The sequence below is a fragment of the Lynx canadensis genome, chromosome C1 (genome assembly GCF_007474595.2).
Source record: "Lynx canadensis isolate LIC74 chromosome C1, mLynCan4.pri.v2, whole genome shotgun sequence".
NCBI lineage: Eukaryota > Metazoa > Chordata > Mammalia > Carnivora > Felidae > Lynx > Lynx canadensis.
In genome coordinates this window covers 16,022,487-16,050,293 of record NC_044310.1, presented here as the reverse complement: position 1 = coordinate 16,050,293, position 27,807 = coordinate 16,022,487, and the positions used below count along the sequence as shown (strand labels likewise).

Below are 27,807 nucleotides of genomic sequence, written 5' to 3'. Positions count from 1 at the left end.
GATGGGCGAGTAAGGCTTACGAGTTAGCGTGCTGTGGAACTGAGCACTCTGCCCCAGCAAGGTACAGGCTGCAGCCCATGCCCCTTCATTCATTCATTCCACGGAACACTTCAGACACCCACGCTGTGCCGGGCACTGAGCTGTCTGAATCTGCCAGATAGGAGAGGATGAATCAAACAAGCGCACAGAAAACCAAAGCGCAAAGCAAGACTTGGCGAGTGTGCTAAAGAGAGACACCCACCCCCCACCCCCCACCCCGAGTTTCTCCTATCCTCGCAGTCTCCAGCTCTTCTTCTCTCACGATCTTCTCTCTCACCCTTCTTTCTCGGGTGAGAAAACAGAGGCCCACAGAGGTTAAGGGGCTTGGTCAAGACCCTGCCGCTTAGGGCGCGCCCAGAACTTGAGGCTAGCCAGAAACGAGGTTTCGGATTCCCGCAGTCTCCGGCCACTGTCGCAAGCTGCCCGAAGCTCGAGAGGCCCCGTCCAGCTCCCGGAAGGCTGGAGGGAGGTGAGCGCCAGGGAAAGGCTGGGCCAGAGGACGAGCCGGCCGGGAGGCGGGGAGGGGCCTGGCGGGGGGCGGCCGGGTGGCTCCGGACTCCCGGGTGCGCAGCCCCGGACTCCCGGGTGCGCAGCCCCGGGCGCCCGGAGCGCAAGCGGCTGGGTGCGCGCCAGGGGCCGCCGCGCTCGGGTCGGTCCGCCGCGCTCGGGCTGGGGTCGGGCTCCGAGGCGCCGGCGGGGGGCGAGGCGGGGCGGCCAGGGCGGTGCTGCAGTGCCCGAAGCGGCGGGCTGGGGGAGCTGTGCCCGCCTGTCCCCAAGGCCGGGGCTGGGACCGGGCAGCTGGGTCGCCGCGCCTCTAGCCCGGCCGCGCTAGGCGGCGCGCAGCCAGCCGTGCCCGGAGCGCGCTCCGGCCCTAAGTCCTCCGGGGGCGCCCGGCCGGGGAGGCCCCCGGAGAAGCCCAGTCCCGCGGGCCAGGGCGGCCGCCGCCGCCGCCGCTCCGGCCCGCCCCCGGGGGGGGTGTCCCGGGCCGCTGGGCCCGCCCAGGTAACCCCATCCTCGGCCCGCCCCTGGCCCGCCCCCCCGGCCGCCCGCCCGCCCGCCCGCCTCCGCCGCCGCCGCCGCCGCCGCCGCCGCCGCCGCCGCATCCCGGCTCTGGGGCGGTGCTGACAGTCTGGTCCGCGCCGGGCAGCGGGCGCAGCAGCCGGCAGGGCTGACGGCAGGCACGGAGGCAGAGCCCCGCCGCGCGCGCCCCGGCCCGCGCCCCGGCGCCGCGCCCCAGCCCGCCCGCGGGGCGCCCACCTGCCGCCCCGACGGGAGGCCCCCCGCGGCCGCAGCCGCTGCCCGGGGCCGGGCGCCCGCGGCGGCACCATGAGTCCCCGCTCGTGCCTGCGTTCGCTGCGCCTCCTGGTCTTCGCTGTCTTCTCGGCCGCCGCGAGCAACTGGCTGTAAGTCGGGCCGGGACCCGGCTGGGCCGGGCGGGGCGGGGCGGGGCAGGCCCCGGGGGCAGCGGCCGGTGCCAGGCGGCGCGGGGCAGCGGGCGCGGGGGCGCCCGGCAGGTGTCTCGGCCGCGGGACGCGAGGCTCGCTCGCCCTCTCCGCTGCCGCCGCCGCCGCCGCCGCCGCCGCCGCCGCCTGGGCCTCCCTCTGGGCACCGCTCCTGCCCGGGTGCGGCTCCCAGCCCAGAGGCGGCAGGGGTGGTGGCGGCATCCGCACCCATAGGCGGCCTGGGGCGCCCGAGAGCGCGAGGGTACGAGCGCGGGGCGGCGGCCGGGGTGGGGCGCCAGGCTCCGAGCGCAGACCGGTCTCGGCTGACAGGTCGCCGGGGAAGCCCGTTACGGGGTAGGAGTCTGGGTCCTAATAGCAGGTTAATCCCGAGCAGTCCAGGAGCGAGCTCCCCGCGCCGAGCTGCGCCGAGCTGCGGGCTGGGCTGGAGGCGTGCAGGGACCTGTTTCTGCTTGCGGGGCGGGAGCCAGGGGTAGAAAGAGGGAAGGGACCGGGACACCCAGCCTCAGAGAGCCTGCGGCTGGAGGTGGCCGGCCTTTTCCTCCCTGGGGCAGGAAGAAACTCCGTCCAGCCCTTGAATTCAGAAGACAACAGCCCAGCACCTCTCTGTGTTTCTACCTAAGGAGGAGGGTGGCCGGGGGGGTGACCGCTGGTGGCCTGTTTCTCTGTTGCTGGGCCTGGCTCAGGTGACTCCCTGGGAAGGGACAGAGGGCTCACTGAGGGGTCTCAGGTGGAGGAGGCGGGGGTTCTAAAGGGATGAGCTTTGGTGAGTAGATGAACAGGGAAGGGAGAAGACTCCGGAGCCCTTCTTCATCCCCCCATCAGTGACGGTTCCCCTGGCCCCAGGCTTAACTCTGGCCCCAGTTCCTTCTGCCCAGAGCTCTGCCCCCATGGGCTGTGGGCAGCCAGATCTGAAAAGCATGAGGTGGGAAGGGGGATGGCCAACAGGGTAGCCGGGGTTTCCATGGAGACAGCGGGAGAGGAAAAAATTCCCTCTGCATCAAGACTAAAGAACAAATATCTCCCATGAAATTGCCCCGAGTGTCCAATGGCTGTTGCTATGAGGTCATTGCGGCCAGCCGGAGCCCTGCAGGCTGGAAGGAGTGTGTTCGTTGGGGTCAGAGCCACCCAGGGCTTGGGGGACCGAGGTGATGTGGAATTCTCCCAGCTGTTGGGAGAGCGAGCGACTCCAAGGCAGCCCGAAGTGGCTGCACAGCTTTTGTTTTTCTTGGAGACTTAATTTGATTAACACTTCAGGGGCAGTGGCAAAGCTACAGGAACCAGGGCACTCTCACCTCCTCCCGTTCCCCCCCACGGGCCAGCCTCCTGAGTGGGGACTAGGTCGCAGAGACGAGGAGGAGGGAAGCTGATTTGGAACCGGGGGTTCTGGGGTCCCCAGAGCTGACCCTTGAAAGCAGGGGTTCAGAGCCAGGGTCTCCAAAGTGAGCGTGAGCATCAGAAGAACAAGAACTGGGGCTGGCCCACCCAGTGCCAAGGGCTACGAAGAGGAGGACAACAAAGTGGCAGTTCCAGAATCGGACCCAGGCCTTCAGGGAAGAAAGCAGCATCCATAGGGAAAAGTCCCTCAAGAGCATCCAGTGTTTGAGCTCCTTTTACAGATGAGGAAACTGAGGCCCCAGGAGGGGAAGCTACTTGCCCAAACTCAGAGAACTGAACCCAGGTGCTGCTTCCCAGGCCTTGACATACCCCTTCCCTGAAGCCGTCCCAAGGTTGAGCCAGTGTGGCCCAGGTGGTGTCACCAGCCACCCTCAGCCACGTCCAAACCCAAAATCCCAGCCAGGGAGGCAGTCCCAGCTTTGGGTCGCGCAAAACCATGGGGGAATTCCAACAACTCCCGCGAGGGGGGGCGGGGTGAGGAGGGGCGGCCTGGAGGGAGAAGAGAGGTTGGCAAACCTGTTCTCTGCGGTGGTGATGGCTCAGGTTGCCACGAAGCAGGTCTCTGGATGACCCAGCTCACTCCTGCTCCACCCCGGGCTCTGAGCCAAGGGTCTCTGCACAGCCCAAGACGGAAAGCATAAGGGGCTTCCCGGGACCCCTACCAAACCAGAGGGGCAGTGATGGAGAAGAGATCTCTGGGCACATTCCAAGACGGGGTCATTCGTCTTGTATTTATCAACCTCCATCCCTGAGACAGGGACTGAGCCCACTCACAGCCTGGTCTCCAAGGACCTTGGGGTCTAGAAAGACGGGACAGAAGCAAAAACACGAATGGGTGGGGCAGCGTGCATGCTAGTGCCATCAGAGGAAAGGTTCGGTGCGAGCTGGAGGGGACTTGGCCTGGAGGTGGCAGAATCACGACAATAGTAGTAATCAGTATCGTAATAGCTCCCAGCGCATTATCTAAATCCTGACAACATCTGAATCTCGTTCCACAGATGGGAAGACTGGGGATTACAGAGGTCACTGCCCAAAGTCACCTAGTTAGTAAATGGCAGGGGCACCTGACCCAAAAGCTGCCTTGAGAAGGAAGAGCTGTGGGCAGGCAGATGTCCACCCAGGCAGGGTGGCTGGCACTATCTTTTTCAAGTGTGAGTCACGGTGGAGGTCTGGTCCCCAGGGGGCGGCTGGCAATGTTCTCAGAGGGGCAAAGCCTGGGTGTCCGTTCCCGTTCAAGTACCTGGAGTCAGGCTTTAGTCCAGGGTCGGCTGGCTGGCCGGTTGCGAGAGACGATGCTGTCTGTTGTCTCAGAAGGGCGGTGGCCTGCCGGGGAGGCCAGGTGTCCCACTGCGTGCAGCTGTCGGGCAGGACGGAGCCTGGAGCTGGGAGGGCTCCCCAGCCTGAGGCCCGGGCAAGCCCAGAGAAGCTGAAAGCTGCCGATCAGACTCATGTCTGGCACCCCGGGCGAGCCGGCAGCTTGTGGCAGCTCCCACCGCCGAGGGAGGGATGGATAGGTGAAAACAGTCCGTCGGCGAAAGGCCTGGCTCTGTCTCTGAAAGATGGGCTCCGAAACGGCCCTGAAAGTTCCCTCTGACACTGGGCGTGCTGGGAGTTGAGAGTCCGGGGTTCCAGTCCCGGCTCTGCCTCCCAAGCTGGCTGGTTCTGGGTGGGCCTCTCCTGCCCTCTGGGCCACAGTCCTCGGCGGATAGCTCTGAACTCCAAATGAAAGTACTGGGAAGAGTCAGGGAATAGCTTGGCGAGGGCTTCGTTATTGTGGATTTCCTGAAGAAAGGGCAGTGGTGCACCGGCCTGGGGCCCCAGCAGAGGCCCACCAGACGAAGGTGGGGGGGGCCGTTCCACACTCAGAGATAGTCCAACAGAGTGGCTAAGAACCAGGTCTCCAAGACAGCCCGCAGGTCCATCCCAGGTCTGCCGCTGACCGGCTGAGTGATGACAGACAGGTTACTTAACCTCAAGTTCCTCGTCTGTATATAAGTGGCACCCACTCTTGGACGGTAGTGAGGCAAGTGTGAGCTCGTGCACATAGCACACCGAGCGCAGTGCCAGGCACGCTTGCGCTGGGAATGGCCGGCATGGCTGCTGCTGGAGGTGGAGGGCGGCTGTTGGTGCGATGGGGGAGTCGTGTCCTTGTTTATAGGGACGATGGAGAGAATGAGCCTTCAGCCTGCTGCTCGCAAGCCCTGTTTACCCCAGACTGCTCTGTCGGGATCCTGTGCTCTTACACGGGTCACACAGGTAGGATCATCGGCTGCCGCCTCCCTGCTCTTCAACCAGGGCTCCTGCAAGAGCCTCACAAAGCCAGGGAGGTCCGGCCCGGCTCACAGGCAAATCCTGGTGGCCAGAGGAGTTGTGTCTGGGAGCGCCCTTCAGGGCGGCTGGGGGAAGCATCTCACCCTCACTGCATCTGACTCCCCACAGGTGTGCATCTCTGGTCCAAGCTCCCGTGTGCCTATTTGCCCAGCAAGGGGGGCCACAGCCGGTGACCTCCTTGACCATGAGCAGACTGAGGCCTGACACTCTGGGTGCAACTCGCTGGGCCAGGTGTGGGCAGAGCCAGTCCCACAGGTGAAGGTGTGTGGCACATCTCCCCCAGGAAGAGCCTCCCGATCCCCAGCTATAAAGGATCCCTCCCTCCCTTCTAGATAGTAAACCCCCCTCCTTGGTGCTCCTCCCCTGAGTCTGGGCGTCCCATCAATCACTCACGCATCCACAGCCCTTTATAGTTTATGCCAGGATTTCCCAAACTGTACCGTTGATATTTTGGGCCCGTCTTGTGCGTTGTATGATGTTCAGCAGCATCCCTGGCTTCTCCTACTAGATGCCAGTAGCATATCCCCAGGTGCTCTAGACATAGCCAAATGTCCCCTTGGGGGGCAAGATTACCCCCCATTGAGAATCAGTGGTTTATGAAGCACTTTCACACCCATGACCCTATTAGAACCGTGTAACCTCTCCCTTCCCACTTTTGGAACAAGGGGTCTGTATTCTTTTCAATCTCGCTTCAGAGGCCCAGAGGTGCAGCTGCTTCCCCAAGGACATTCTGCAAATCAGAATCAGGACTTGAGCTTGACGTGCTCTCGCATGTCCCCATCTCCTGGTTTTTATCCCCCTGCCTATAGGACAGTTTCGTACTGTATGTAACTACAGTCCAGTAGGGTGGCTTTGTACTTCTACGAGGTTATAAAACCTGAATGTCAAGTGTGCTTAGGTGCTCAGTCAATATCTGATGGGTGAAAAGGGGAAAGGCTTGTTCGCTCCAGAGGGCTGTAAGTTTTTGTCAAATGGTGCCCGATCTTAGAGACCTCGAGTAGGAGGGAAGCTCCACTGTAACCCCCTGAGTCTCAGGTGATGCTAAGATGGGCCAACGTGAGTGTCAGGGAGTGTGGCTGTCTGTCACCCAGCAGGTCTGCTACTCTGGCCCCCGTAGCTCCCCTGCCAGGGTGCACCCCCCCCCCCCAGATCCTGCCTAAGCCCTTTCTCCCCCTCACCCTCCGTGGCAGAGCCCGAAGACCGGGCTCTGCCTGAGGGGTTTACTCAGGCGGCAGTCATCACCCAGCTGTCTGCTATGGCTTGACTTTCTTCCCTCAGCCTGGGATTAGCAATTGAGCAACTCAGCAAGCATCTGACAAGACAGTGTTCCCCAAACCTGTTGAAACTCGCCCAACTCGGGCCCTGTGGGTGCGTTTGCAAAGCTGAGCATTTACGACAAGCCTCCTTTTCTTGTTCTTCCCTCTGGGAAGAAGGGCTTGGCCTGAGCCAACTGGGCACAGGGTTGGCCAGGGAGCCACGGATGGGGGTGACAGCTGCCCCTCCGGCCCCTCCAGTCACCCCCACTGCAAACCAGCTTGCCAGAGCCGCTGCCGTTTGCTCAGCAAACTCAGCTGGAAGGCAAAGCCGCGACCCCATGGTTGCGGTCCAGATGGCCTCAGGAGTTGCCAGGTTTTATCTCTGAGTCCTGAACTGCGTCTTCTGTGATCCAGCCAAACCCAGGGGAAGGCTCGCTCCCTGCTGTGACCCCCACCGGCTCCCCCTTTCCCCATCCAAGCCCCTCCCCACCTCCCCCATCTCCTGGCAAACTTTAAACCAAACTACGTTCTAAAAGTTCCCCTGACCAAGTCACAAACCCCACCGTGGAGGGGACCTGGTCTGAGCAGAGAGGGGAGGAAGGTGGGTAGGAGGAGGGAGGCATGTGCTCAAGGAGGGAAGGAACCTCCCAACAGCTAGCAGCTCACAGCTCACAAGGGAACTTTGGAGAGGCCCATTAGAAGCAGCGGGAAATTTCTGCTGAGACTCCAGGGGCCTCTTCCTGCTGTGACTCCTGGATGGTTCTTTCAGACCCTATTTCTCACTCTGTTCACACACGGGACCTATCATGGCAGGACTGGGTTCCAGGAACTCTTCCTCAAGGGCTGGTAACAGCAGGGCATTCCTCTCGAGTCGGGGTCCTGGCGGTCCTGGCACGCCAGGGAATCGAGGGCCAAGTCACGGCCATCAGAATTTGAAGGGTCCCAGGAGATTACCCATTCAACCCTTGCAGGGACCCTGAACCTCCGAGCAGGGGCATGCCTGGAAAGCCCCATTCAGTCATGGCAAATGCTTGCTTGTCAAGACTCGCCCCACCAGGCACTGTGGTGGGCTCTTGGGGCCACAGAGCACCTTAGTGATAGAGGTGGAACTGCATCCCAGGTCTCCTGACTGTCTTCCCAGGACTTTCCCTGCAGCCCCACACCCTAGCCTGTCATCCTCTATGGAGGTTATGAGCGACTGGAGCGAGGAAGGAACCAAAGTTGTCCTAGCTGCCTTGTTGGGATGGGGGCGCGGGTTTGGCCACAGGCTCTCCGGGAAACGGTGCCTTCAGAAGGGATCTGCCAAAGCCAAGGAAGTCACTAGCAACCTGGAGCCACCAGAGCATGAGCCCCACTCTAGGAAGCCAGCTCCTGCCCTGGACAGCTCAGCTGGGGTTTCAGCCACCCCTCCTCGCTCCCACCCCCTGGGCTCCCTCAGCCGAGCTAGAGAGGATGAACGCTTCAGTGGCCACAAAGGCGAGAGAGGCACTCGGGGGACAAGCGTCGGGTGGGTCTTTGCAAGGGAGAAGCTCTCTTCTGGCAAACAGGAGGCAAGGCAAGGTCAGGAAGTGCCCTAACTTTGATGCCCACTCACCCCCACAATCACACCTGCCCTGCGGAGAGAAGGAAAATTCCTACCTTCTGGTGCAGCTCTGGGGCCATCCAGCTAAGGTCTGAGTGGCTACTTGCCGGCCCTGAGTCAGCCACCGGCTCCCCAGGAACAAATACTGTGAGATGGTGAGTGGGAGGGGGGCTCCCACTCAGGAAGCCCTCAGGAATGAAATGTAGGAGCTGGGCTACCAGGTGTGGGAAAGCAATGGAAACTGGGAAGTGAAAAGACAAAAACAGGGGCTGCTGAGGCTTCTGAGGATGGAGAGCAAAGGAAGCGAGGGGTCCCAGGAGACAGGAGGAGGGGGAATAGTGCCCCGAGGTACAGGAGTAGGGACTTGGGCTCCAGGAAAGGCCATCATCGCCCCCCCACCCCTAAGCTGAGGAAAGGCACTTGGGACAAAGAGAACTTGACCTGGGCACCGAGGACTCCAGAGTTCTGCCAAGGCCGGGGAGAAGGTGGAGGGGAGGCTGTGCCCACCACCCCTACAACCACTGTGTCTCCAAGGCTGACCCCTCCTTACTGGCTGCCCCTCCAGGACTTTCAGGCCAGTAGCAGCAGCCCCTTCCATGGCCCCAGAAGCCGTCCAGGCTGCCCACACTGAGACACTTCCCTCCCCAGTATCCTCTGTTCCTAAAAGCAGAGCAGACGCCTTTGCTGTGGTCCCCAAAAGCCCTGGGACCGCAGAAGGTCTCAGCAATGGAAGAATGAAGCCACCTTCCTCAAATCATTGTCACTACCCTAAGCCATCTTTGGAGCCTGATCCGACAACCCAGGCTTAGGAGCCAGAATGACCTGTGTTCAAATGCTGCCCAGCCCTGACTGGCTGCATGGCCTTGAACGCACGCCTCCCGGAACCTCATCTGTAAAATGGAGGGCGATGATACCGTCCTGGCCAACCCTGCGTGGCTGCACTAAGGATATGTTAAAGCGTGTGGCTGTTGTTTGAAGAGCACAGGTGACAGGGGACATGAGGTCCCTCCCTTCCTGTCAATCTTGTCCCGCAAAGGGCTCCCAAGTCCCCCAGGCACACTGAGCCTGCACTGGACCCCCCTGTCCCTAGCCCCCTCACCGCGGTGCCCCAGCCTCTGATCTCCTAAAGCACCCACTTGTGTCCCACCTGTTGGACCCCTGGTCCCTGGAGGGTCCGACCAGTGGGCCCAGGTCACCGGCAAGCATCCTTCAGCTCTGCGTGCTCCATCGGAGCAAGCTGTGTCCAAGCTCTGCGGTGGGGATGGAGGCCGAAGTGTCCGCCCTTCCCAGTGGGGGTGTGTCCTTCCCTCAGGCTGGTGAACCCCCGTCTAAAAGAGCCGAGCAAAAGAAGACCAGTGAACAGGACTGTTCTGCGGTCCAGCAGAGGGCCCAGCTCGAGGGACTGCGCGGGGGCTTTGAGGTGGCAGTGATGATGAAGGTGATGACGGTAAACACCTTAATGACCACAGTGATGATCAATAGGACTTGGTAATGTTGCCAACCGGGGAGCAGTGGCTACTATGTGAACATTTAATCCGTTGACGTCTCTTGAGGTGAGAACTATTATTCTCCCCATTCTACAGATGAAGACACTGAGGTTCAGAGATGCTCGCTAACTTGCCTCTGGGAACTCAGAGCTGGGATTCTGACCCAGTCTGCCATCTCTCTCGCACAGTGTGCCACCCTGTGGGCCGTGCGAAACGATAGGTCTCCAGGACAGGGCCTCGGGATTCGGAGACCGTGGGTGCAGAAACATCCGGAGGCCCGAGAACAGCTGAGGGGCGTGATGGGGACCCGGGGAGCCAGGTGCTGGCCACCCCCGGAGAGAACGTGGTCCTGGGTGGGACCCGTGGCATGCTTGCCTTCACGCGGCCGTGTCTCCCCAGGCGGCTCACTGTTCGGCAGGCACTCCGGCTCCTTCCGGCTCCTCCTCCCGCCTGCTTGGCCTCCTTCCTCCCTGGTGTCCCAGGCACTGCCACTCCTGAGGAGACTCTAAATGTGGCCCGGGCAGGCAGGGAGGCCAGAGGGAGGGGGCAGAGAGGCCTGGGCTGGCGTCCCAGCCCCCACCTGGATACCCGCGGGGCCAGGACCCACGACACTGATCTGCTTGGCCTCCCAAACGCTCCAGCTATTTCCCGTCTCCTCTCCTCTTGACGCGCAGGGTAAGAGCTGAGAGGAGGCGCAGAGGTGCGGATTTTTCTCTAGGAATTTGTATATTTTTTTTAAAAAGCAAGCAAACCTGGAAAAGCTTGGGACAAGCCCAGCTAATTTTAGTTTCTAATGAAAACAGCAGGTGGCCGAGAGGATCTGATCTCCCTGGCAGGGCCAGGGCCCTCCAGCCTCGCAGGCTTCGGCACGGGCCGCCGGGGAGGGCCTCCTGGGAGGGGCCTGTGGGACCCGCAGCCCCCGTTGGAGAAGATGGGGGCACGAGCTGGCTGGCAGCGGCAGCCGGGGCAGCCCGGGCTGCTGGGGTAACCTGATCGATGGCGGGGCTGTGGCTAGAGTCCTGGGTGGCTGGAGCAGCGGGTGGCAAATTGCTAAGCCTGTACTCAGCAGTGGCAGGAAGAAGCCTAAACTGGGGCAAGGCGACCAGAACGAGAGAAGGAGCAGAGATGGTCGAGGCCCTCCACGGGCCTGGCCACCTAGCCCAGCGGCAGCCAATACCGATCACTCCCGGGCTCTCTGTGCCCCCCAGAAATGGCTTGTGCAGCCAACATTTGGGCCCGGCCCAGCTCCAGGGTCATCAAGTGGCACACATGTCTCCGGGGAAAAGGCCGAGCCACCTTAGGGTGCAGAGAGGGGATTCCTGAGGCCCCCAGAAAAAGTTGGGTTCTAGCCTCTCACAGCCTCCAGCCCTCAAAGGCAAAGGCAGCCCCCATTTTACTCCCGCACCCCCGCTCTTCCCTACCCTGACGACTCTGCCAAGAGGTGAGCCGAGGGGGCCAGAGCCCTCCATCATGCTGTAGGCATTTATTGAGCACCTTCTGTGTGCCACAACCTGTGCCGGGCCCTGAGGAGGCCATGGGCCGGACACGACACTGAGGGTAGTGTCAGCCCCCACGGCTGTCAAACAAGGCAGATCCACAACCGGGGTACAGGAGACACAGAGCTCCCAGCCACTCACTCACTGGCCGTGTGACTTTGGGTGAGTCCCTCCACCTCTCGGGGCCTCAGTTTGCTCCTCTGTAAAATGAGGCTGGGCACCAGAACAAGCGGGCTGTGCGGGCAAGGGCCTGTGATGCCCGGGGTCCCAACTCTCTCCGCCCTGTTCCCAGCTACACGTCCAGTCCTGGCAGCCAGGCCTTCCCAGGCAAGACTCTGGGACCCAGGAGAATCGAGGTGGGGTGGAGCTGTGTCTCCTGCACGGAAGGGGACAGCTGTTGAGCCAGATGAAGGCAGGGGCTGGGGGGTGGCACCGGTGCCAGCCGTGGGGAGGGGGGGGACAGGCACACTCCTCAGCGGAAGAGGGTTCTCAGCTTCTTCCTGGAAGCTGTCCCAGTGACTCACGGCCATGGCCACCCAGCAGCCTGCCCCTAAAGCCGTAGGACGGCTATTTCAGGCTGCCTCCCCTCACTGAGTCTAGCCTAGGGGAGAGGGGTGGGGGGTTCCCTGGTCTACTTTATTTCTCATTCAATGCAGGGGGTCCTGAGGCCTTTGAGGCTTGGACACCTCCATCCCCATCTGTAGAAGAGGGACTGTCACTCTGACAGAGGGAAAGGCCTCACAGACCCACCAGTTTAGTGTCCCCACGAGGACCCAAGCTCCGGGTAGGCAGGGACTTGCCCAAGGTCACACTGTGGGCTGGTAGCTCAGCCAGGCCTCCCCGGCCGGCATTCCCTACCCAGAGAAGCCCTGCCCTTGAACACCTCCCTCCACCAGGAGCCTGGAGCCTGTACAGCCTGACCTGGCCCATCGGCTGGATGCAGAGGGAACAGGGGCCAGCTCTGTGCCCCCACGCCCTTCAGGGAATAGGGGACCCCACCCTTATTCAAGAGGCCAGGTCTGGGTCTGAGCAGGAAAGGATCCAACTTGAGGCCCAACTCCTTGTCCCCTCACCGGTGGCCTCCCAAACATGGACCTGGCCCACAGCCAGTAGCTGGGCTCTTGGCGCCCCCTGCAGGCCAAGAGCACCAGGTGGGACTAGGGCCATAGGGGACCTGGCCCAGGCAAGGAGAGCACCCAGACAGGGCTGAGGAGCCAGTGTGTCCCCTCCCCCTCCAGATGCACCCTCCCCTTGCCCCTCCACCACCTTCCCTCCCTTGTCTCCCCTCTGGGAGGCTCAGGCTCCTGCTAGTCTCTGCATCCCTGAGGCAGGACCTGGCAGAGAAGACAGGGGGGGCCTCCAGGAAGCAAGGAATGTGGGGAGAGGAAGGGAAGGTTGGATGCCTCAGCCCAAGACCACCCACCTTCTACTCACCCGTGTGCTGCCAGGGAAGTTGGGGGGATCCTCGCAGCTACAGCACACCTCCCGTGGGCCCGGCTAAGAGCCGGCAGCACCAACCACATCAAATCACCTTAATTTCTCACAGCAGCCCTCTGGGATAGGAACCACTATCTCCATTTCTAGATAAAGACAGCTAGACTCAAGCCCCACAACCAGGAGGTGGGGGGCGGGGGGCGGGGGGGCTGATGTAGCCGTGAGGCGGAAAGTGGGTCCCAGAATCAGATCTCCCTCGGGCATAGAAGGAAACATCCCCCGTGGTTGGCCAAGAGCTTCCCCTGAAGTGCCCTCCAGGGCCAGTCTGGCTTCACAGCTGCTCCTGGGAACGTGTCAAAAGCCCAGATGCCCACCCAGCCCCGCCTGGAGCGAGGCCCCGGCACCTGCACTTTCAACAAACCCCACAAACGTTTCGATGCTCAGCCGGATTCGAGAACCATTCCTCTGGGCCAGCCCCCATGCCTGACACACAGAATCCACCTGCTGCTCACACACCTCCGGGGGAGGAGAACTCGGCGACCGGTAGGCAGCCCATCGTCTCCACCTTGACCAGCATCCTTAGGTTGAGCGAACCTGGCTCCCAGCGGCTCCTGCCTGCTGGGGCCAGTTCTAGTCCTCGAGCCACTTAAAACAGCATTGTATCCACTTCAAAGGCTTTGAAGTTGGGCAAAACCGGGTTCAAGTCCCTGCTCCACCTCTTATGAGCTGGATGACCTTGCACACAAGGCAAACTACGTAATGGGTCTGTGCCTCCGTTTCTTCCTCTATAAAACAGGGGTCCGTTGGCTTTGCTGGGAGGATAAATGCAACAATGTAAGCGAAGGGCTTAGCCTGGTCCTAAGCTGCATGAAAGCTAACTGTGCTTATTACCGTAGTCATAAAAATGTCCCATATTTTAAGAGGGCTTTCTGTGTACTTCTTTGCTCATCATTTATTCCTTTACTTCATTCGGCAAACAAATGGCAAGTTCCTGCCCTACTGCCTCAGACCCCTTGTCAGCCCATCTTTCACACACAGGACCCCCTTTTGCTCTGACCACAGTTCCTTGACTTAGCCAGAACCAGTGGTAACTTCCCCACGTTACAGATGAGAAAACTGAGTCCCATGGAGTGGGCCTTCCCCCTTGATCCTTCTATGGACAAGAAATTTGTGCGGCTTCATCACCTCCAAGTATCTCCACCTCCATGCCTAGAAAGCTCCCCCAGACCAGGGTGGCTGGCCAAGCTCCTGGTGGGGGACTGGCTCACTATAGAGTCGGGGGCAGCAGGATACTCGCTCTCTTTGTTTCGAGCCCCTGTTGTGTGACCGAGACTAAGGGTAGAGCCAGGCTCTGAGTTTCCTCCTGGGAGACGGTGGGAAGGCCCCTTTCCCTCACTCTGCTCACCTGTATAAAGGACCAGACTATCTGTCAGGGAGCATTCTGGAAGTCTGCGATACTCTGTACTCTGTTGCTCCTCCAAGGACCTGGAAGGCAGCCCCTGCCAGCCCCGCCCTGGGAGGGGAGCAGATCATGTCCCACTGAACAGGTGGGAAGTGAGGGCAAGGAAAGGGAGAGGAGGCCTTCAGAGTTACCACTCAGCTCTCCTCCCAGCACTCAGCTCCCCCTTGTGCACCTACTATGTTCACTTGGCCCTGGCCAAGGATGCTAGAGGGGAGGGGGGGGGGCAGGCTGAGGGGCAGTGCTTAGAACAGTCATGGGGTTATCCGGACCTAGGCTCCAAACTAGTAGATCTGCCTCCAAACTAGACAAGCCAGGTGACCCCGAGCCAGTCACTCCACCTATCTGAAACATACCTGGCACTTAGTAGGTGTTCAGGCAATGCACACCTCTGTCCCTTGGGAGGGACCACTTCTTCCTGACAGGGCCTTTCCCTAGCTCTGCTCCCATCCTGGTGAGCATTCATGTGTCTTGCTTCCGGCTCTCTGGCCTCCTGGTCCCGATCACAGCGTCTGTCCTTAGGTGACACAGAGCCTCAACTTGCCCCTCAACTTGCCATGGAGGAGGACAGGCAGGGGGAAGGCCCACAGGGTTTGAAGCTCAGCTCTGGCACTTGCCATCTGTGTCACCCTCTTAGCCTTCGTTTTGGAATCCATAAAATGGGCATAACAATTACCACCTCATAGATGGGAGGCAAGGGTGCAGCAGAATATAGTGACCGCCACCGTGCACGACACGTAGTGGGTGTCCAATGAACAGCAGCGCTCCCTCCTGTCCTCCCCTGAAGTAGACACTTTAGAGCCCCTTCTCCCCAAAGGCCGGGTCCCAGAGCTCCCTGACATAAGGTATCTAGCTTGTGATCCCACCATAATTCTATGAGATGGAACCAGCATTGTTGCCCCATCGTCAAGCCACAAAAACTCCAGGGGCTGAGGGATGAGCACGGCACACTCTGTTTTTAAGCCCTCCTCCCCTGCCACCATCCACACACTCATCATCTCGAGTCCCCAGCTGCAGTTGATGCTGGTCTCTGTCTGGTGCCCCGGGATGTGGCTGGCAGTGAGGGTCTGGGCCTTGCAGCCAGAATGCGGGCTTCGTTCACTGGGGTCCTTGCCTGGGGGTGGGGAAAGAGACACGAGTGCAGCGGTTCTAGCGTCCCAGCTAGAGGGACGTGAAGGGGTCAGAGCCCAGGGGCCAAGTCTGGCGTAACATCGGGGTACAGACGCTGGTGCAGGGGCCACCCTGGGCCAGGAGGGGTCCCGTGGGGGCTCCGTCAGCGTCCCTCTCAGTGCTTTGGCCTGCTTTGGCTGGGGCGGAAGCCTTCTTATGATGAGACGGCACTTCCCCCTCTGGTCCCAAAAGCCAGGCAAGAGGGCCTGTCGCTGGATCCAGAGAGAGAAGGCACAGCCACGAGCCACCACCGGGATGAGTCAGCTCCCAGGGACCTGGGCTGGGCACAGCCTCGTCCCGGCAGCAGAGAGAGGGGGAGGGATCGCTGCACCACACTCCACCCCGCCGCCTTCTCCCCAGGTACCTGGCCAAGCTGTCCTCCGTGGGGAGCATCTCGGAGGAGGAGACGTGCGAGAAGCTCAAGGGCCTGATCCAGAGGCAGGTGCAGATGTGCAAGCGGAACCTTGAGGTGATGGACTCGGTGCGCCGAGGTGCTCAGCTCGCCATCGAGGAGTGCCAGTACCAGTTCCGGAACCGGCGCTGGAACTGCTCCACGCTCGACTCCCTGCCTGTCTTCGGCAAGGTGGTGACTCAAGGTGAGGGAGGGGCTCGCGGGAGGTGCGGGGCAGGGGGAGAGCACTGCCTTGGCAGGGGAGCCACGCGCTCATGAGTGGCCAGAGCCGTCTGTCACTTACCGGGCTAAACCAGCACGCTGCCGGACGGTCACGAGGACGCCGATGGAGGCGGGCAGAGGGGCCAGAACGGGCGTTGCGGGGGGAGGGCCAGCAGAAGGGTGCTGTTCTCTGTGCGGGGCAACACTCTACGGTCTGCAGTGTTTTGGTCCCCGGGCTGCTGTCCCCATTTTACAGAGGAAGTAACTGAGGCTCAGGCAGGGGAAAGGATGGATTGGCCCAGACCCCCAGCCCCATGCTGTTTTTGCCCGAACACTAGGCCTCCTGAGGGAGCCCACCTCATTCGTCTGTATCCTTGATGAGCCATGTGGGGAGCCTCAGCACGTCCTGCTCTGAGACCAGGAAAGAGCAGACCCTGCTTCTGTCCTCCTGGCATCAGGGCAAGCCCAGGAGGGGCAGTAGCTTACACACCAATAGCACAAACTAGGGACCAGACACTGTTTTCAGTAAATACTAACTCATCTGGCCGTGGAGATAAGGTTCCATGTTGCAAATGAAGAAACTGAGGCACGTGGAGGTTAAGCAACTCACCCAACGTCACAGAGCTGGCAAGTGGCAGAGCCAGGGCTTGAGCCCATGCAATCCAGCTCCAGGGTCTTGCTCTCACCCACAGTGAGAGAATGCTGTGATGGGGGGAACACAGGAGGCTTGGGAGCACAAGGGCGGACTCCTCCCCTGGCCAGGGCCGGGTGCTCGGAGAAAGCTTTCCTGAGTTAGGCCCTCTGCGGAGATGAGAAATCTGAGAAGGCATTAAGCCAGAGGAAGGTGGGCAGGGCAGAGAACGTTCCATGCAACTGGAAGGCTCCTTGAGAGGTCACTGGGTCAAGCCACTGCCCTCGAGGAAGTGCTCTAAACCAGCTGCCTCTTTTTCTACTTCCTGAGCTTGAAACTGACACTCCAGAGCTGCTACCAGTCGACAGGGCCCTTTGACTCGCTAGGCAGCAGGAGGGCATTGCCTGGGCCAACCTTTGTCTTGGCACCTGTGGTCCTGGACAGCGAGGGCTGCCGGGCTTGTGGCAAACCGTTTGGATGTTGTTGGAAACCAACTGTGATAGAAATTTGGAAGCAATTCTCCTGGGAGCTGGCAGAGGCCAAAAAGCACCGTCGTGCTTGGCATTGCTAAATATCGCTGCTCTGGAGAAGCAGCAGAGACCTAGTGAGTGGCCTGGTAGCAGAGAATATCCTTGGTCGATGGTGCACTGCCAAGGCTCTGGGACCTGCTGTCTGAGGAGCCCCGAATTCTAGGCTCGAACGGCAGACCCCAAGTACAGGAAGGTCCTTGCATGCAGTAGGTGTTTGGTGTTTTAAGTGCAGTGGTGGACAGATCAGCAGAGTGTCAGGCTCTTTCACACCCCCGTGCTTTTGTACATGCTGTTTCCTCCACCCCAAATACCACCCCTCTTTCCCCACCCGGCATTGTCCCAGCTCCTACAAACCGGTGGTTGCTTTTTCCTCTGAAGCTTTTTGCTTGTGCTGGGGGCTTTTTCGTGTCTTGTTCATTTGTTTTTGTAATGTTTAAATTATTTTGTAATGTTTTATTTATTTATTTTTAATTAATTTATTTTTTTAATTTCCATCCAAGTTAGTTAGCTTTTAGTGTAACAATGATTTCAGGACTGGATTCCTTAGTGCCCCTTACCCATTTAGCCCATCCCCCCCTCCCACAACCCCTCCAGCAACCCTCAGTTTGTTCTCCATATCTATGAGTCTCTTCTGTTTTGTCCCCCTCCCTGTTTTTATATTATTTTTGTTTCCCTTCCCTTATGTTTATCTGTTTTGTCTCTTAAAGTCCTCATATGAGTGAAGTCATAGGATATTTGTCTTTCTCTGACTAATTTCACTTAGCATAATGCCCTCCAGTTCCATCCACGTAGTTGCAAATGGCAAAATTTCATTCTTTTTGATTGCCGAGTAATACTCCATTGTATGTATATACCACATCTTCTTTATCCATTCATCCATCGATGGACGTTTGGGGTCTTTCCATACTTTGGCTATTGTTGATAGTGCTGCTATAAACATGGGGTTACATGCGCCCCTTCAAAACAGCATACCTGTATCCCTTGGATAAATGCCTAGTAGTGCAATTGCTGGGTCATAGAGTAGTTCCATTTTTAATTTTTTGAGGAACCTCCATACTGTTTTCCAGAGTGGCTGCGCCAGTTTGCATTCCCACCAGCAGCGCAAAGGAAATCCTCTTTCTCCGCATCCTCGCCAACATCTGTTGTTGCCTGAGTTGTTTATGTTAGCCATTCTGACAGGTGTAAGAGCATAGCTCGTGGTGGTTTTGATTTGTATTTCCTTGACGATGAGTGATGTTGAGCATTTTTTCACGTGTCGGTTGGCCATCTGGATGTCTTCTTTGGAGAAGTGTCTATTCATGTCTTTTGCCCATTTCTTCACTGGATTATTTGTTTTTTGGGTGTTGAGCTTGGTAAGTTCTTTATAGATTTTGGATACTAACCCCTTATCTGATATGTCATTTGCAAACATCTCCCATTCCTTCGTTTGCCTTTTAGCTTTGCTGATTGTTTCCTTCACTGTGCAGAAGCTTTTTACTTTGATGAGGTCCCAGTAGTTCATTTTTGCTTTTGTTTCCCTCCGGAGACGTGTTGAGTAAGAAGTTGCTGCGGCCAAGGTCAAAGAGGTTTTTGCCTGCTTTCTCCTCGAGGATTTTGATGGCTTCCTGTCTTACATTGAGGTTTTCATCCATTTTGAGTTTATTTTTGTGTCTGGTGTAAAAAGTGGTCCAGGTTCATTTTTCTGCCTGTCGCTGTCCAGTTTTCCCAGCACCACTTGCTGAAGAGACTGTCTTTATTCCATTGGATATTCTTTCCTGCTTTGTCAAAGATTAGTCGGCCATACGTTTGTGGGTCCATTTCTGGGTTCTCTATTCTGTTCCATTGATCTGAGTGTCTGTTTTTGTGCCAATATTTTTGTAATTTTTTTTAAGTTTATTTATTTTTTGAGAGAGACAGAGAGAGCATGAGTGGGAGAGCAGCAAAGAGACAGGGACAGAGAAAAGCCCAAGCAGGCTCAGCGCTGATAGAACAGACCCCGATGCAGGGCTCGAACTCACCAACCTCATGACCTGATCCGGTATCGAAAGTCAGATGCTCAGCCAACTAAGCCACCCGGGCACCCCTGTATTTTTTTCGTTTTGATCTAATTTCAAACCTACAGGCAAGTTACAAAACATTGTTTTCATCTCCAGGTGATGGATTTATTCAGTCAGCTACTTTTCTTTTCTTATTGAGGTATAACTGACATACAACATTATATTCATTTCAGGTGTACAACATAATGACTCCACATGTGTATATATTACGAAATGATCACCCCAGTAGGTCTGATTAGCACTCATCACTACACATAGGTCCACCTTCCTTTTCTTATGAGAATTTTTAAGATCTACTCTCTTAGCAACTTTCAAATATGCAACACAGTATTCTTAACCATAGTCACCATGCTGTACATTACATCCTCGTGCCTTACTTATTTTGTAACTGGAGGTTTGTACCTTTTGACCCCCTTCACCCATTTCACTTACTTCCCCACCCCCTACCCCACCTTTGGCAACCAACCAATCTGTTCCCTGTATGTACGAGCTTGGTTTTTCCTAAGAGGAATTCCCATAATGCTCTTTACCTAGATTCAGCAACTGTTTACATTTTAACCCATCTGCCTTATCAATTTCTCTATCTCAATCTCTCTCTCACTCTCCCTTAACACAGACATACAGACACACACATATGCACACGTCTAAACCATCTGTGTTCACACAGCTTTCATTACACCTTTTAGACTACACTGTAATGCCTGTTCCCTCACCCCACCCCACCACTTTCCTAAACCTTGAACTGTTCTGGGGCGAGGTGATGTCTCCTTTACCTGTTTCCTTTACCTGTCTCCTTTACCTCTTCCATGCCTGGAAGAGCCTGGCATGGAGGACACAGTCAATGGACGTCATCCAATGACAGAAAGCAAGTCAGGGCAAGGACTCAAGAGGGCAAAGAAAGGGAGGCATGGGTTCGGTGCTGGCCTGAAGCCAGTGAAGAACCCCATGGAAAAGTGCCTTCCTCACCTGTGTTTGCAGCAGGAACCAAGGGAGGGCTCATCCCTGGCTCAGCAAGTTTGGGGAAACACTGGGAATCCTACTGGCAATGCTGAAATCTGCTCCAGACTAAAGTCTGAGTGGCTTGGCTGAGCGTCCAACCCCCTCGAGGCGGAGTCAAGGCACCCACACACCAGGCAGACATCAGGGGCGTCTGGAGGAGTCTGATCTCTTCCTATTCATCCATATCCTCACTCTTGTATTTCTCATGTTCTTCCCTGGTAAGAGTCCTCTTGGAAAAGTCTTAATTTGTCTCCACTGCACAAGAAGAGGCACCTGCAGGGGAAGCATGGGCAGGCGTGACCTTGGAGGAGTGGCATCACTCCGAGTGGCACCTGTCAGTGAGACCAGCATGTGTGCTTACCTTATAGGGCCCCTCACGAAGGTCCCGTGACACAGGGGGTGGCAGCCCTGAGTGTCCACCCCGACCAAGAAAAGCCATCCTCATCACCAGCTGCTGTCACTGGGGACAGCTACAACAGCAGCAGCCAGTCTGGGCAGGCCTCTTTGGTGGCCACCAGCTTTTGGGGTGATGGCAAGGGTGAGCTTGATTTGGTGCCCACATTCATCAGCTGCCTGGCTGGGGTCACGGCCTCAGACATGGCGGAGGCCCAGGAGCCAAGCCATACTTGGAGAAGAAAAGGAAACCCTTTGCTGGCGGCCGCCTGTGTGCCATCTTGCCTCAGATCGCCCTCATGACAACTCTTGAATGTGTGGCGTGCCCCTACTCTACTGCCAAGAAGGGAGGTCCAGCAAGCAGAGGGTGGTGACACACCCCCAGCTCCGGGACCTGCCAACTCTTGGCCCTGAGATCTCAGGCAGGGTCTGTTCCCTCTCCTAGCCTCATAAAGTGGGGACAGTCTCAGGACCAACCTCCTGGGATTTCCATCAGGATTCAGAGATGATGCCTCTGAAGGGCTGGATGGCACTCGAGCCAGGCAGACATTGCTGAGGTCTCGCAGCCTCCAACTCTACACCCCAGCACCCCACCACCTCCACCCTGCTCCTGGCCTACTGAGGCGAGATGGGTGGTAAAATAATGGTGAACAATGAGGACCGTGTAAGTGAGGGCCAAACTGTGTGCTCCAGGCTAAAAATCCACCAGAAACCTGGGGAAATTAGCATCCGGGATGGCCGGGAACGAGGGCAGGAGGCAGTTCTTGGCCGAGGAGGCATTACGGCCAGGTGTGGGATGGCCTCTGTGCGTTTTAGTCACTGCTTTGTCCCAGAGTCTAGAGTAAGCACCTGCACATGGTAGGCCACTGATAAATATGTGCTGAATGGATAAAAAAGGTTTGAGGACAGGAGGGAAAGCCACAGAGTCTGGCCAGGGTTCAAGGTCGCCATGAACAGGATACACTGGGGTCTCAGAGCAGGCTGGCCCAAGCATGGCAGGGAGAGGTGGACAAAGCAATGCAAACTCCTCTTCTCCTCTTCCCTCCTTCTGTGGGCAATGCTGTGCCTCTGCCTGCCTCCCCGCATCTCATTCTGTGACCCTGACCAAGGGAGAGGGGACTCAGTGAGCCTTGAGGCCCTCCAGCCTCTGGCTGCCATGGTTGCGAGGCGATGGGGTGCACTGGCCGAAGCAAAGTGAAGACTCAAACCCAGGCCCACCTTCCCAACCTCTGCGTGTCTAACATCATCCAGACACCTTACTGACTGTAACATCGGACTAGAGTTAAGAAGTAAACACTGTTCAGTCCTAGGCTGTGACTTACCAAAACCTGTCTTCTCACCTTGATCCTCCATACTGGCATTGTGCTGGGCCCAGGGAAGGCGAGAACATGCCTTCTTTCTGGGTGACCTCCAGGCCAGCCTTTAGGTGCCATCAGATTAAGTTATAGGGGGGCTGGGGTGGGCCCCCAGAGACATTCCGCCACTGGGAGTTCCTTAAGGACAAGTCTACCTCGTTTTCCCTGGAGTGTAGCATAGGACCGGGCTTGCAGTGGGTGATCAATAAATGTTTGGTGAGGGAGCAAGCAAGGGAGGAAGTGTCTCTGCCCTAAGGAAGCTTTTAGCCCGATGGCAAACACACAGTTGACTGCCTGGCCTTCAGGGTGTAAGCGCCCTAATGATCCCTGTTTGCAAATGAATAAAATGGCATTAATCACGACAATAATCACAAAATATGTCTCAAGTGCCCATTATGTGCCAGGGACTAGACTAAGCATGTTCTGTATTTTACCTCGTTAGGTTCCCATAACCACCTGTTGAGGTCAGTGCTTTCATCAGCCCCCTTTCTATGGACAAGAAAATTGAAATCACACATCTAGGAAGTAGCGGGGCAAGGAACAGATCTCAGTCCTGCTGCCTGACATCCCTGTCTCCAAGGGCTGCTCTGTGCACCGCCCTGCGCTGGGTGCTAGGGGGCAAAAGAGAAGTATGGGGACAGCCTGGCCGGGCAAACAAGCAATACACTTAGATGATAAAACCACCTGCAGCCTGATTTCTGATCCTGGGGGCAGGCAGGCCAGCGAGAGCACCAGGAGCCCTGGGAGGTCCAAGACAGAGGGCAGGAAATGTGGGAGAAGTGTGGGGTCTGGCCTGTCTGGGCAGCGCTATCTCGCCCTTGTTAGAGTTGGGATAATGAGGCTCAGAGAGGACAGTCACGCCGCTAGTAAGAGTCTTAATTTACTCTTTCCTCTGTGCTACATCATCTCTTAAATCCAAAGAGGCTTCCTAGAGGTGGTTTCAAGAAAAGGTGAGCTTTTGCAGCTAAGAGAACAAAGGAAGCTGGGAGGGCAGGCTGGGGGCAGGGAAGGGGAGAGCACAGGGCAGTGTCTTTCTCAAAGACCAGGGCCTGTCCTGCCCCACCTCCCAGGACTCCCTCCCTGGGTCTGCTTTGGAAACACGTGAGTTATGCTCAAATGGCCCTCCCACCAGGACCCCAGCCTGGTGCCCAGGAGACCACTATGTCCATGGCTTCTTTTAAGCCCAACTTGGCATCCACGGCTTCTTCTCCAAACACTTCTTCCTACTCGAATGTCCTTCCTTCCCACATCGGGGCGGGGGGGCGGGGGGCATCGCACGTGACGTGCTCAGAAGGGTACGGGCTTTGACTCACCCAGGCTTCGGTTCTGGTTCCCGCTGAGCCGCTGACCGGCTGAGGGACCTGGACCCCAGGGCCTCACTCCTTCCTCCAGAACAGAGCTAGAGAGAGCTGGGTGCCCCATTTGTCGTGAGCCATAGACAGCACTTGGAAAGGCCCTGGCACTTAGTAGGCCCTCAGAAAGGGGAGCTATTACTGGGTCCACAGGACCCCTCCGAATTCCCAACCCCAGGCAGCCCTGGCACCTTGAAAAGATGCCACTGAGGTGGGACCCAGCAGAGCCACTTCCGCTCCACACGCTGGAGCCCGGGGAGGAGGAAGAAAGGAGCTGGGTGTGGGGTGTGGCAAATGGCTTCATGGAAGGCCAAGCAGGTTGCAGGGCAGCTACTGGCACCGAGGGGTCTGCCTTACCACCAGCTCTGATGTCCCAGGAGGACAAAGCCAGATCTGTCTCCCTGCTGCAGCTGGAACAGGCAACCCTCCCCTCCCCACCCCCGCCCAGACCAGGGGGCAGCTATCTTCTGTGACATGTGGGGATCTCCCTCTGCTAGGCTTGCAGGAACGCCACAGTCCCTTTCTGTCATGGCAGTCTCTGCCAGGTGCCCCGCTAGTGAGCAAGGCTCCAGCCTGGACACCCAGGCAGAGGAGAGGAGCAAGGAGGGGCCACAGCCCTGGAGTCAAAGGGCTGGGACCCAGAGCCAGTTAGAAAAGGCTGCTGGAGCCACTGCTATGGGCCTTAGGGGCATGGCGGCTTGGCCACATTCTCCAGGCCTTCTGGGGCCTCCGGTGTGGAGCACAGGCCAACTGCTCACCATCTCCCAGTAAGGAGCCCACAAATGGGACTGAACTTGTCCTACAGAACTTAAGATTTAGGGCAGACCTAAGAAAGCCCATCCTGGCTTCACACACAGGAGGTAGGAAGCGATCCACTGCAGGTGTATTCCTGCAGGCTCTGGGCTCCACGAGGACAATGTCAAGGTTGAAAGCTCTGCAGCCAAACTTCCTGAGTTCACATTCTAGTTCTGCCACTTCCTGACTGGGTATTGTTGGTCAAGTTGCTTCACTACTCGGTGCCTCAGCTTCTTCGTCTATAAAAAGAGGATGAAAAGTCTCCTCTCCATAGGGTTGGGGTGAAGAGTATATAAATTATGTGAAGTGCTTAGTCAGTGCCCAGCACAGAGGGAGCTCTCTATAAGCTTTAGCTCTTATGATTTTCCCTCCACGATCTCTTCCTTCAGGCCCACTCCCAAGCTGAGAAAACCAGAGGATCCTGCACCCAAGGCTGGGGCAAGGGGGATCTGGAGTCCCGGTAGATGGATGTTGGTTTGGGGAATGAGGCAGAGGTCTCCCTGAACAAATTGACAGGGAACCTTGCACACCAGGGCTACCAGCACTCAGGGGAGGAGAGGAGCCCAGATATCCAGGGAGGACCAGGGGCTGCCCGAGAGTCCGGAGAAGCAGGAGTAAGGACCAAGCCCAGCCGAGCGCTGGGGCCACCTTACCAGTCCCACTGGCCCTATCTCCCGCTTTCCCTTCCCCCTTGGTCTTTGGGGCGAAGATCTGTGCTGGTTCAGGCCTGGAAATACCAGAAATACCAGAAACTAAAGTCGTCCCTCTTTGGGCGGCCACAGCACAAAACCAACCAACATGATCCTGTTATTAGCCTCGATTAACTTGGAGAGGATTCCACCTCAGGCCGTCGAGGTCCCGTGGCTCCGGCCAAGGCCCCCGATGCTGGCCCAGAATGGCCAAGCCAGGACAGAGGGTGGGCAGTGGAGAAGTGGGTGGTGGGCGGTACCCGCAGTTCAAGGGCGGAACACAGAACAGGTTGTCCGGAGCCACCGGGGCCTGAGCCGCCCCCCACCCCAGCGCCCGGCTTCTGCTGCCTGTCCACAGACGTGGGCACAGAGGAGGTGATTGTTTCCATCTGACCACGGCAACTGCTCCCAGGGGCAGCCAAGAGCACAGGCCTGGGTGTCACGGTGGTAATTGCCAACCACGGGGCCAAAACCTGCCCCCTCCACTCCTGCGGACACAGACACTCCAGCAAGAGACAGAAGGACAGTCACGGGCACACAGAGGCCCTCACAGAACCCAGAAGAGGAGCAGGGCCTGTCTGGTCACACACCCAGTGAGCCACGTGCACGTGCACTACACGCACCACCAGCACCACCCACAGGCCCAGAAAGAGGCTCCGCAGCAGCTACACCCTGAGGCACCGTTCCCAGGAGGATAAAAACACCCATTCAGGCAGGGGGCGAGGACAGGCACCAAGACAGGACTGCTAAGAAGTCAGGGGGCAGAAGGGGAAGAACAGGCAGCAGAGGCAGACGGACCTGTGTTTGAGTCCTGGTTCTGTCACCTCCTTGCTGGGTGACTGGGAACAAATCGCTTCCTCTCCCCAAAGCCGCGCTTTACCATCTGTGAAATGGGCACAAATACGGCTCCCCAGTAGCAGGGGGCATCCTCTCCTCAGCACTGGTCCTGGTAAACAGTAGGGACTGTCACTATTACGATTTACTGTCACAGGGGTGGAAGGAAGCAAAACGGCCTCAGCAGAAAGGGCTGGGGCGGGTTGATGGTGCAGGGGGACCCCCTCGGGGCGCGGGGGGCAGCTGGGGGGTAGGCACGAATAGAATGCAGGTTCTAAAAGAAGCCAGACCTGGGCTGGTGGTCCGGCTCTGCTGTTTCAGGGCCCCGGCAGTCTCGGTGAGTCGGCTCCGCTCTGTGCACCTGCCCTGTCTCCCCTGATGATGTTAACCACGCGCCCTGGAGAGAGGCTGTGACCACGGTGTCCTCAGTCCAGTCGGGGCACTGCGGCTGGACTGTCTGCCTGCTCAGCCATGTGTTGTGTGACCCGGGACGAGGCGGCTGATCCGTCCGTAGACTCCTTACCTCGCGGGTGCTGTGCACACGAGCCGATCGGCGCACGTGCAAGGGCGAGCAGCGCCTGGGACGCAGCAAGCGCAGTCGGTGGCTGGTCCGGGCAGAACACACACACACGCCGGGGTACCTCCTAGCCGTCAGGCAGGCCTGCCTCCCCGTCTCCACGGGCCTGCCTCGAGGGGCTCCCGGGTACCACTCCCCACGACAAAGGAAGGAGCCGGGCGGAGCCCCGGGACCCAGCCCTGCCCTCCCTCTGCCTCCCACAGGGACCCGGGAGGCGGCCTTCGTGTACGCCATCTCTTCAGCAGGTGTGGCCTTCGCGGTGACGCGGGCATGCAGCAGCGGGGAGTTGGAAAAGTGTGGCTGTGACCGGACGGTACATGGAGTCAGCCCGCAGGGTAAGTGTGGGAGGTGGGGTGGGGCGGGAGGGGGGGGAAGGGGGGCGGCCCCGCCCTCACTCACCACGGCCACTGTGCACCCCCTGCACAGGCTTCCAGTGGTCGGGATGCTCGGACAACATCGCCTATGGCGTGGCCTTCTCCCAGTCCTTCGTGGACGTGCGGGAGAGAAGCAAGGGGGCCTCATCCAGCCGCGCCCTCATGAACCTCCACAACAACGAGGCTGGCAGGAAGGTAGGGTGGCGCTTCTCCTGCCACTACCACCACCGGGGCGGGGACGGGGGCGGGCTGGGCAGGGCGCCTGGAACACTCTCCCACCCTGGCGCCACTCGGGAACATTTGCGCAGGCTCCCACCAGCACTTGCGTGGGCCGGAGGGGTATGGGGCGGCGGGTGGGGGAGCAGACAGGTGAGCAGGTGTCACGGAAGCGCGTACGACACACACACACACCCCCTTAAAGCAGCAGAGCCAGGATCTGAACCTCGTGTCGATGCACAGATCGTGTGCGTTAACTAGGATACTGGCTGCCTGCTCCTGCTCCTGCTCGAGGTTCCCCTGCAGACTCAACGCACCTCTCCCGTCCTGCCCCCCATCGTGTCCCTCCCCACGCAGTTCCAGAACGATGCCCTTCGGGAGGTTTCTCCTCCGTCACTGCAAGTGCCCCAAGGGCAGGGACAACGTCTCCCACCGTCCCCAACACAGCCCACCAGCCCACCCTGGCAGACAGCGGGTGCTCACTCCGGAAGCAGGACGCCCGTGCTCCCGTCCCCGGCCCCGCCCCAGCCTCCCCGCCGGCCGTCTCCTGATGGCCCCTCTCCCCTCCCCGCCCCCTGCAGGCTATCCTGACACACATGCGGGTGGAGTGCAAGTGCCACGGGGTGTCGGGCTCCTGTGAGGTAAAGACGTGCTGGCGAGCCGTGCCGCCCTTCCGCCAGGTGGGCCACGCACTCAAAGAGAAGTTCGACGGCGCCACCGAGGTGGAGCCACGCCGCGTGGGCTCCTCCAGGGCGCTGGTGCCGCGCAACGCACAGTTCAAGCCGCACACGGATGAGGACCTGGTGTATTTGGAGCCCAGCCCGGACTTCTGCGAGCAGGACGTGCGCAGCGGCGTGCTGGGCACGAGGGGCCGCACGTGCAACAAGACGTCCAAGGCCATCGACGGCTGCGAGCTGCTGTGCTGCGGCCGGGGCTTCCACACGGCCCAGGTGGAGCTGGCCGAGCGCTGCAGCTGCAAATTCCACTGGTGCTGCTTCGTCAAGTGCCGGCAGTGCCAGCGGCTGGTGGAGCTGCACACGTGCCGGTGACAGGCAGCGTCAGCCCCGCGCCAGCAACCAGCTCGCGGCCCGAGGGAGGCCGGTAATTTAAACAGCGCCCCCGCACCTACCCCAAGGGATACTGGCTGTACTTTTTGTTTTGGTTTGGTTTTTGGGTCCTCCTGTTATTTATTGCTGAAACCAGGCGGGCGGCCCCAAGGGCACCAGCCAGGGCCTCCTCGAAGCCTGGGCCTTTGTGGCCGCCACTGACCAAAGGGATCTCGCTCGTGCCTCTGGCTGTCC

At 58.7% G+C, this 27,807-nt stretch overlaps 1 protein-coding gene across 1 annotated transcript; it reads left to right on the top strand.

Moving 5' to 3' along the window:
- The first annotated feature begins 1,365 nt into the window (after window positions 1-1,365).
- On the top strand, window positions 1,366-27,555 carry WNT4 (Wnt family member 4). Its single transcript, XM_030327375.1, has 5 exons — window positions 1,366-1,442; window positions 15,473-15,708; window positions 26,120-26,251; window positions 26,343-26,485; window positions 27,088-27,555. The coding sequence occupies exons 1-5, from the start codon at window positions 1,366-1,368 to the stop codon at window positions 27,553-27,555; spliced, it is 1,056 nt and encodes a 351-aa protein (XP_030183235.1).
- The last annotated feature ends 252 nt before the right edge of the window (window positions 27,556-27,807 follow it).

Coding starts and splice junctions, on each gene's coding strand:
- WNT4 (XM_030327375.1), top strand. CDS start 1,366: ATGAGTCCCCGCTCGTGCCTGCGTTCGCTGCGCCTCCTGGTCTTCGCT. Junction 1,443..15,472: donor GCCGCCGCGAGCAACTGGCT/GTAAGTCGGGCC, acceptor CCTTCTCCCCAG/GTACCTGGCCAAGCTGTCCT. Junction 26,486..27,087: donor ACAACGAGGCTGGCAGGAAG/GTAGGGTGGCGC, acceptor CGCCCCCTGCAG/GCTATCCTGACACACATGCG.